Source organism: Cyclopterus lumpus, chromosome 1, assembly GCF_009769545.1.
Source record: "Cyclopterus lumpus isolate fCycLum1 chromosome 1, fCycLum1.pri, whole genome shotgun sequence".
In the NCBI taxonomy this organism is placed as follows: domain Eukaryota; kingdom Metazoa; phylum Chordata; class Actinopteri; order Perciformes; family Cyclopteridae; genus Cyclopterus; species Cyclopterus lumpus.
In genome coordinates this window covers 6,769,463-6,780,223 of record NC_046966.1, presented here as the reverse complement: position 1 = coordinate 6,780,223, position 10,761 = coordinate 6,769,463, and the positions used below count along the sequence as shown (strand labels likewise).

Sequence of the window (10,761 nt, the reverse complement as noted above, 5' to 3'; positions counted from 1 at the left end):
GCCCACACATTTTATGAAATGCTATAAAACTCTTTTTCTGTAGTTAATTATTTACATAATAATGGTAGCCTCTACTCTGAATTTATATTACCGTAAACAAAAATACCTACTAGTTAAGATCAAATACATCCAAATCAGATGTTAGCTTTACTGTAAATTAAAATGTAAATATTTGGCAGTATTGTAAGCCAACTCATATTATCCTTACTTTATATTCTTATTTCAAGTGTATAGCGATAGTAATGTTGATATTAATGTTATAAAATAATATATTATCAATTACATTAATAATAATAATGATTATTATTATTATAAATATAATCTCATGAAGTGGATCTTGCAAATGATCTAAATTATTCCTTATTGTGTTGATTGTGAAAAGCAACGGTATCTCAGAATAGAACCGCAGCAGCCTGTCGTATTGGTTCAGTATCGATCACTCTGACCGGCAGCAGCCAATCATCTTCGCTCTCATTAAACAGGCGGTGTTATACCTCCACCGCCGGGGGAAAGCAGAAGACACCGCTGGCTAGTGTCGGGCCAGAGTGGTGCTTCTTTCTACGGACGCAAGATGGCGCTGTTACCACTAATGCCGACATTCAACAGGTCCAGCGACGCGACACCAGCTCGGACCGCACGAGCGAGGCACCAAACAGGAGGGATGTAATCCAGCACAAAAAAAAAAAAAAATAATAGTAATAACACCGTATTGTTTTTCAGTGCGTGTAAGCAGAAGGTTGTTGGTGTAATTTCGTGTCTGTATCTGTAAACTGATCAGGGTCAGCGCGAGAGTGGGTTTGGTGTTTCAGTGCTGGAGACTGAACTGCGGCATTAAAGAAATGCCTGATAACAGCAGGAGCACGTGCACAGGGAACTTAAACACAAATCAAACGTCCACATTATGAGTGTCCACGATGTTATTGTGTTATTATTAGAGGAATCCCTTTAAATATTCGACATGGACAAGTTTAATGTAATATAAGTGATGATCCTAAATGGTGCGTTGTATTGATGCTTCTTTTTTTTTTGTAACCTTAATGATCAGTTGAGTGTATTTAGCGGTATAGAGACAGGACACTGGTTCTCTACTGCACGTCCCGATGGTCTTCCCCACGCGATCCAGGTGACGTCCGGATGAAGGTGGGGCAACACGCACTGAATCAACGCCGGGTGCGTGTTCTCACTTTTCCTCTGCGGCAATTCGCGTCTCCGCGCCAGTCCGGATCCTCTGACCAGTGGATGTCGATGTTCCGCCCGGTGTGCCCCCCCCCCCCCCCCTCCCCACCCCTTTCGAGATGAGCTGACCAAAAAGCTGTGCCAAGCAAGATCCGAGAGAAAGAGAGGGAGGGGGGGGGGACGGGACAGGGAGGGAGGGAGGGAGAAATATAGAGAGAGAGCGAGAGAGAGAGAGAGAGAGAGAGAGAGGGAGGGAGGGGAGAGAGAGAGAGATTGTGAAAAGAACGGCAGGAGGAGAGGGACTTGCTATAAGGACACCAGCGACTCTTAAATCCAGCCGCTCCTCTTGTTTTTACGCAGGAGATTTATTTTTTGTTGAAGAAACCAAACAAGAAAACGGGAGAACCTGTGATTGAAGCCCGTTAGAGAGAAAAGTAGCCTCACATCTTTTTCTCTATCTCTCTCTCTTTCTCTCTCTCTCTATCTCTCTCTCTCTCTTCTACTTTAAATAATTATCAGGTAAAGTGAGCTCTTATAGACATTTTGCACACACACACAAAACCCTCAGCGTGCGTGTGAAGTAAATGTTACTTTTTCATCATTGTCAAATTCTTGCCCCAGTGTTGTTGGGCTTTTTTTTGTGGGGTGGGGGTTGGGGGGGAGTTTGCTGCATCGCCAAACTTAACTCTCTCTCTCTCTCTCGCTCTCTCTCTCTCTCTCTTCCCTCACGCTCGCTGCTTCCCCCCGTTTCTCCCCCAGCCGGCGGAGACACTCGGGGACCGAGGGACCTACCATGCAAAGGGCTGTGGACATTGCGCTGACTGTGCTGCTCGCCGCGTCCCTGTCGTGCCGGAGCGCCCTCGGCGGCTACGGGGTGAGCCTGTTCGCGGCGCAGACCTCCCCCCCGGACCCTTGCTACGACGAGCACGGCAACCCGCGCCGCTGCATCCCGGACTTCGTCAACTCCGCCTTCGGCAAGGAGGTGAAGGTGTCCAGCACCTGCGGCAAGGCGCCCGGCCGCTACTGCGTGGTGACGGCGGCGGAGAAGGGGGACGAGCGGACGAGGAACTGTCACACCTGCGACGCCTCGGACCCCAAGAAGGGCCGCCCGCCGGCGTACCTGACGGACCTCAACAACCCGCACAACCTCACCTGCTGGCAGTCCGAGAACTTCGTGCAGTACCCGCAGAACGTCACGCTGACCCTGTCGCTCGGCAAGAAGTTCGAGGTCACCTACGTGAGCCTGCAGTTCTGCTCGCCCCGGCCCGAGTCCATGGTGATCTACAAGTCCATGGACTACGGCAAAACCTGGGTGCCCTTTCAGTCCTACTCCACCCAGTGCAGGAAGATGTACAACAAGCCGAACCGGGCCGTGATCACGAAGCAGAACGAGCAGGAGGCGGTCTGCACGGACTCGCACACCGACATGTACCCTCTGACCGGCGGCCTCATCGCCTTCAGCACGCTGGACGGCCGGCCGTCGGCGCACGACTTCGACAACTCGCCCGTGCTGCAGGACTGGGTGACGGCCACCGACATCAAAGTCATCTTCAGCCGGCTGCACACGTTCGGCGACGAGAACGAGGACGACTCGGAGCTGGCGCGCGACTCGTACTTCTACGCCGTGTCGGACCTGCAGGTCGGCGGGAGGTGCAAGTGCAACGGGCACGCGTCCCGGTGCGTAAAGGACCGGGACGGGGGTCTGGTGTGCGAGTGCAAGCACAACGCCGCCGGGCCGGAGTGCGACAGGTGCAAGCCTTTCCACTACGACAGACCGTGGCAGAGAGCCACGGCCAGGGAGGCCAACGAGTGCGTCGGTAAGTCCCCCCGCCGAGCGCCATCCCGGAGCGGCTGCGCCTCTGATGCTGATACTCGGGGAGGGTGGGTTGTATGTGTGGTGGCTGCTGTGGTTTTAAGATTGGGCCGACAGTGGGAATATTTCGTGAAGAAAAAAAAGAAGAAAGGAGCACTATTAGATGAAAAATAGATGTAAAATAAGTGAATTTTTTGATGGTCTTTTAAATAATAATTTAAATAAATTGTTTTATATTTTAATACACGGCTATTTTTACATTTCAACTTCATTAAAACCGAATTTAAAAAAAAAACATATTGTGGCGTTCGCCAACCAGCATTAAAAATGGGTTAAAGTGCTATTTGAAAGCATTGAGCTCGCTGCGGGCCGCAATGGGGGCGTTTGAAGCCGCTCACACGGCTCCACCGAGCCTCGTCCACACGAACATTTCTCACATGCAGACTTTTACTCTCTCTGCAATAAAACGACGCCCTTTAAATCATCTCCAGGATCCTGCAACAAACTCACCGCAGGGGTAATTGAACGCAGCTTTTTTTGTTATTTGTTGTCGTTATATCCGATGTGAGGACAGGGATGTCGTATGTGTACAGATTGTAAAGCCCTCTGAGGCCCATTTGTAATTTGTGATATTGGGCTACATAAAATAAACTGAATTTAATTGAATTATAATCACGTCATTAAAATCAAAATCCAACCGACAGGTCAGGTGTTGCGGTTAAAAATAAATATATCTAGCATTACCAATGTATACATTATTATTACATTAAATTATATTATAATCAAATCGTGTTCCTAAATGTGCATTTGAAAAAAAGAAGAAGCTAATTGGCCCTAGTTTTATTGTTTTTTATTCTATGCTTTAAATGTAGTAACATTTAAAAAAATAATTAATTTCATTTGGATGTTTTCCTAATTGTATTTTACATTATTCACTGAAAGACAACCTGAGAAAATAGAATATGTACTATTCGCCATCCTTAAAAGCAAGCAGGTGTAAAAATAACAACAAAAGAAGCAAATCCCTGATCTTATCTGTTCTGCTGCTCTTTGTGTCTGACAGCCAACATGTTTCATCAGCTGCTGACTGATCGGTTACAGTAGTTTTATTGCAACTTGGCACAGACGTATGAACCTGAGTATAGGTTGTAGATAATGCAGAACACTGGCCAGGTTCATTTATTATTTTTTCCAATTTAGGTTAAGCTGCATATAGTAAGAGAAGATGATGTTCTGAAGTTTGTTGGATGAATTTACTGAATTATGTTAATGTGTCCAAGGGAAATTGTGTTTTTTTTGTTGTTGTCGGTATGGTATTTTGCTTAGTATAATTTCATTGTAATTACTGGCTCCTGCTGATGAGGGGTACAGTGAGGAGGATGAGGAGGGACAGCTCGAGAAACTGAGGGGGAAAGATGTTGCTGATAGACACTGAAACCTCAGGGTGACTCCCTTTTATATTTCCCAGTCTGCTGCAGGTCTGCAGGGGGGTGGGGGGGGGGGGGGGGGATAAGACTCTGCACTGCTTGATGGCCACGGCACATGTCAGCCACTTTGACACGTAGCAGATGTTTAAAAGGTTCTTTTGGTTTGCTGTCGTCGTCCGTTGCTAAAGCTCCACACCATTCTTCCTGGCAGATGTGGCTAAATCAACAGGCACAGCTTGTTGGAAATGTCCACATTCAGCACTCGACATAGCACTTGATGTGAAAAAGGAATACGTGAAGTTGATCTTAACCTCCTTGAATAACATGTAGGTAACCAGCACCATCGATTCAATATCAGTTATGCTACATATTTTAAATTATATTATACTGAAGTATCAAGCTCACCGAGTGCAGCAGCACAAACAATCTTTAAATTCGTATGTGGCATAATACCATGAGAGGCAGTCAGTGAGAAAGATTGCCGCGGGGGAAAAGCATTCAGATAATGGTCAAATATCTCAGCGCTCAGCAATGTAACATTTAAATGCATCCAATACAAAGAAGGAGATTTGTGTGTGGAAACAAAACAATAATCAGTGTAGGCACAGCTCCTAAAAAACTCACACAAATAAATTGTTTCCTTCAGTCAACATCCTCAACGCTCTTTTTTCCCCCTGTGTATAATAAGGGGCCATAAAAGCCTGTCGATTACTGCATCCATCACGTTGTCAGTAAGCTATTTACTTTTCGACATTCACTCGTGTGTTTGAACCTGGAGGAGAGGGAGAAATCCCAAGTGAACAACGGGAGGAGGCGTGTTGAGGTATGTTGTATTCAGTGGGGCAACAACGCCTGTGATCGCACCGAAATCCGAGAGTTTTTGTTGTTGTACTCCTCTTGATGACAGCACCGTCTCTGGGCTCTCATGAGGATCTAGTTAGCACAGAAGTGTTTTTGTGTGCAGTAAAAAAAATATGTTTAAAGCACTGGCAGCGTGTGGTGTTGGAACTGATGTTGACTAAGAAAAGAAGAAGAAAAAACACAAAAATACAAAGGTCCGTCTCTTGTGTTTCTCCTGAAGTGCACTTTGCTGATTACTCCCATCAGGATCTTAGAGCACGCTCCTGAGTATGCACCTCCATCCATTTGGGTTATTGACTCATCACAGCAAAAAGGGTGCAAATTAGCTGTTCATTTTTTAGAGTTTACATTTTCAAATTAGGTATGTGCAGTTTTCTTTACACTTTGAGTTTAAAGAAAGGAGACGGTGTCTTGAATAATTCAGGCAGATTAGAAAGAAGAAGAAAAAAAAATCAGCTTGAAGGTATGCAGAATGAGGGGACAGGAGGAGGTGGAGCAGGACGACAATAGTGAAAATGAAAGAGACAGATGTAAGGAAAATGTGTGAGAGAGAGAGAGGAAATAAAGGGGAGGTAGAGTGACATTTCCATGGCATGTTCACAAATGTCCAGGCGCCCCTTATTGGGCCAATAGGAATACAAAGGCTGCAGGGACAGGATTCCTTTCGGCATTGATACTGTAGCATATCAGTGACTTGGACGAGATTCTCTCCATCCTAGCTGAGATGTACGCACACGAGCAGTCTCCCTCTCTCCTGCTTTTTTCTCTTCGCCTCGTTATATCAAAATCTGAACTGCAGAAAACCCCCTCAAATGTTCCCAGGTGCTGCTCAGAGGCATCCGACTGACAGGAACGAACGCGTGGTGCCGAAAGGTTGACATGGCTGATTTGATACACATTGAAATTGACAAAAAAAAAAAAAAAAACTACTTTACTTTGTGATATGTGAGCTCACTTTCAACTTGTAACCATCAGGGGTTGAAAAAATAAAATAAGATTTGTGCATAAAGTAATTCTTAAACGGGTCCTGTGAGTGCCTCGAGTATGTGAGTATTACCTCCAACAAAATGTTCAGGCAAGCATAAGTAAACACTTAAAAACAGCTGTGTGCATACTGATGTTTGGTGGTGTGTTTTCCTAACTTCCATGGATGGCTGCCCAAAACCTTAATGAGGTCGAAGATAATTCCAGAAACAGCTACAGTGGACTTTGATAACAGAAACCTTTCCAGCAACAATCAATTTCTGGATGTTGTGCAGTTTCCTTTTTCTGACATAATCAAAAAGAAACAGCCTTTTGTAAACAGTTGTGCACAACTCTCCTACATGAAGGAATGCAGCATAGAAACATGTTGCGTTTGTGCTTTAAATAATAGTTGCCCTGATCATAGCGATGCCCCAATGTACAATGGATTAAAAGTTGTCAGAAATAAACCATCAAAGGTACTAAAAAACATCAACTATCACAGACTATTGATATATCGGACTGTGTTAATACACATGATAGAGTGGATTTTTCCATTGAGATCACTGTTGCTTACTTAGGTGAGGTGTTTACAATCGTCCTGCACGTATCAGATAATGAGATTCAAAGTGTAAACCAGTAAGAATGGTACCAGTCAGACACGTATAGCGTTCCACATTTGTTTGCACATAAGCGATGCTTTTTCACTTAAAATGCATCAAGTCAGTTGAGGGACAAAAGATGTTTTTTCCTTCAGACGTCTCCATTGCCGCCATGTTCGTTCGCTACCTTTCAGACAAGACCAAAGGTCTGGTTAATGTTTGAGCAGCTCGCCGCGCACCTTTATGAAACCGGCATCCTTCATCTTCAAAGGTGCCGGCGGGATGCGTCGTTAGTCCCGCTCGCAGCAAACAAAGCTGGAAATAAACTGACAGAGTAGCTTTGCACTTTGCACTGTCCTACTAGTCCTCACCTTCACTTCTTCAGTCAGCCTATTTCTACCGACATGAACACACCTGTAGGCACGCACACTCACACACACACACACACACACACACACACATACACACACACACGCACACGCACACACAGTTTTCTCCAGGTCTTAAGCCGCTAGTTCAAACAGGGGGGAATGGCCTCTCTCGCTTCAAGAATCTCTTTTGCCGGAGCTCTTATCTGTGTTTATGGCTCGTTCTGTAAACCGCTGCAAAGAAAAAGTCGCTCATGGTCCAGACGACCAGCTCACCCTTCTGTTTTAGATTTTGAGGCCTGTTGTATCTCTCAGGGAGACAGAAACATGGCCTCTGAGCCAGCACTTTAAGCAAGCCTGACTGTACGGTATATCAAGTAGCTGTAGTCAAACACAAAAAAAGACAAAAAAGAGTCACACACACACGCCGTGGGACGGCAGTAATAATGACACATTTTCTGCAGCATGTTTTGGGAGCACAGGAGACGCTGTGGCTCTGCATGTATGTGTTGAAAATGTCCATTTGCTGCCAATAGACTCTTTTTCTCTTCTTAAACACAGTGACGTATTTGTGTGGGGAGTGTAGGTGGAGACATAATAATTCTCTGAACACATTGGTTAACGCTGGCTAGTTACCTAGCTAGCTTGTCCATCTCCAGTGCTGGCTAGTTAGATAGCTAGTGTCTGGAGGTCCCACCTGCCCTCCTCCCGGCGAAGGAGTAGTTTGCTAGCGGGGAGAATTGAGGCAGAGGGACCTTTAGATCCAGCAAAGTCGCTGGGCATATTTTCTCTCACCAGTGTAGCATGGAAGCATGGTGGAATTAGCTAGCTAACTAGCCAGCTGCTAAATTAGTTTACGAATTTAGCTAATTAATTCTTCGTCTTGACACTCTTGTCACAATGTAGGAAAGCACATTATTATCACCAGATAAATAGCAAGTTTCATTTTCTTTAACGAGCGTAGCATAAAAGGATGGCGGAATTAGGAAGCTAGCTAAGTAGCCAGCTGTCCTCTAGTTAGCCTGCTAATTGTTAAGCCCAACAGCAGGCCAAGCTCTTTATATCTCTAATAGTTTAGCCTATTAGCAACATGTCTCTCGATTGCGCTGATAATTTAGCAGCAGCTGTGACAGCTGAGGTTAGCAGAAGGCTGATATTGTAGCTCACTTGAGCCTTGAATTAAAGCAAATAATGCAAAGATATATGATATCGAATCTGGCAGTACCGCAAGATGACATTCTCAATGTGTAACTTCAGCCCAGTATTCTAAAGTGATTTTTTAATGCATCCAGTCTTTCCAGCGAACACTGACGTCGGCTGTTAAAGAGTCTGTGCTCCAGTTGAGTATATATACTGGGAGTGTACAGTATTCTTTCTGTAAGTGTGTGTGTCCATGGGGGAATTAAAGAGAGAGGCCTGATAATCTATGCCAGGTATTTAAAAGGTAGTTCCATTTGAAATCTATGGAACTGGAAGTTTAGAAGACTAAAGTAATGATGGTACATAGCCAACACTGAGTAGATGTATTGATAACACCTTCAAGAATACAATGTGAGATACAGTGCTGCAGCTACCTCTGATTATGGATTCATGCATTGCGTTTCTGTTGTCGGGTAAGGTCCGGTGTTTCATTTGAAATGTTAAAGTGTGTTTTTCAACCTTGTGATCTGGAAATAGATTTAACAGCTTGATTAGTGACAGGAGATACATGTGGTTCCTTGCTCTTCAACCATCCTTTTTGGAGCAAAAATAGGACTGGGTCAAAAGAAGACAAGTAGTAGGAGTAGATCCATTTAGTTCTTTAGGGGTTATTATAATGTCTGGCTCCAAAACTTATATCACAAAGTATTTATATTAAACAATAATGATGATGAAATACCATCAACGGACTTTAAAAAACCTGCTACTCTGAGCACTTGAGTAGCTAGAGACCATACAATCCCATGAGTGAGATCATTTATAATCACAATACTTTAGGCTCAAATAGAAGCAATAGATTTGACAAATAACGCTGATGCCACGGAGTATGTTGAAGCATGGAGGATCTTGAAGCTATTAATGTCAGTATTTGGCAGCAGCCCTTTGGAGCTGGAATTTTGGAGCTAGTTGTTGCTTGTCATAAGGCCTGTTTGAGAAACAATCCGATTTTGATTGCATATAATAAACTCTGACTTTGAAGAGTGGAAATAGGTTTATATGAACAAGTCTGTCTGAGGACAACATTCAGATAAAGAAAACACCCAAAACGGTAATTAGAAAGCATTTGTGTCAGTTTGTGCCGAGAGAGAAATACAAGGAAGGCCATTCATAAAACTAAATCCAAAACACATCTGTAGTAACTATGTTTTACAGAGCTATCTGCGTGGTGTAGTCTCAATTGGAAAAAGATCAGTTTGATTACAATCCATTTTAAGGCCTTTGACAAAGCTCAGGACGAACTGCTTGGGGTGATGGAATGTGTTCACTTGTCAGGAAAGACTAAATCTCTTCTGAAATTTCGTTGAATTTAGGGTCCTCTGGGCAAAGTGAACATTTCAACGGTTGTGGTTTTGGTTTCACTGCTTTGGCTACGACGCATTCAGTAATGCAGCACAGATCCCGGTCACAGTGGGAGTCCGCATTTTTAGCCAGTGTGAGTGAGTGGAGCTTGTACCGGGAACGGAATCTCGACCTTACTTTTGAGAAACGCTTTGGTCAAAAGCCATATTGTGTCACTCCGTTGGCTTCTGGCCTGCACTCACTTCCTCTTGTCGCCCTCGCTGGTGCTTGAACTGACCGCGGACTGTGGCTGGTTAATCACAACATCCAGCCGGGCCAGGGACTCAGATTGTCTCTATCATCATCATCATCATTCTCGTACTTAGGATCAGAATTATTGCTGCATGCCTGTGGGTGAAAACATGCTCTGCTACGTGTGTCTTCCATTTAAAATGTTTCCATCCGACCTGTGGGTTCACTCTTCCAGCAGCAGCTGGCGATAATTGGTCCAAAGTGATCTTTTCCTCCTCTTTCCAGCCTTCAAACACAGCACTCCTCTAATATTTGCTGCACTCTGTAGAAGTCGCTCATATACACACACGCTTCCGGACATGATTTTATGCTGTCAGGTAGAGAGAAATCTGGGCTTAGTGCACACTAAAGATTTTCAACAATCTGATTAATCTTTTTAGAAAAACCACAGACATGAAGTGGGTTTTCTTACAGCGATAGCAGCTGCGTCATTATTGTTATTGGACTCTTTGACAGCGCCTAACACTTGATCGTAGCTGGTCGCCTTAGGTGCCAAATGTTAAATACATTACAAAATCCACTGGAAAAATAGTGTTCAAACATGACTAGGGTGGCTCCCAAGAATCTGCAAAGTGCTGTTAGCTGTTGGAGAATAGGTGTTTGATGGACACGAGGGATACGGGCAACTCCAACACTCATCGTGTAGCACGGTATGCCATTACCAGAAAGGTATTGGCATAAAGTGTTGTAAAAATACGATACTCCATTTTTAAGGATATTTACTATGAGTTGGGTCAATGTGCGGCTTCTGTGTGCAGTGC

The 10,761-nt window shown here is 44.4% G+C and overlaps 1 protein-coding gene across 1 annotated transcript in view; it reads left to right on the top strand.

The window, feature by feature from the left end:
* The first annotated feature begins 1,430 nt into the window (after positions 1-1,430).
* ntn1a (netrin 1a) overlaps positions 1,431-10,761 on the top strand; it is a 51,031-nt gene continuing 41,700 nt past the window's right edge. Inside the window, exons 1-2 of the mRNA XM_034529296.1 lie at positions 1,431-1,695; positions 1,936-2,993. Coding sequence (XP_034385187.1) covers positions 1,970-2,993 — 1,024 coding nt within the window. The 5' untranslated portion in view covers positions 1,431-1,695; positions 1,936-1,969. The remainder of the gene's footprint in view (positions 1,696-1,935; positions 2,994-10,761) is intronic.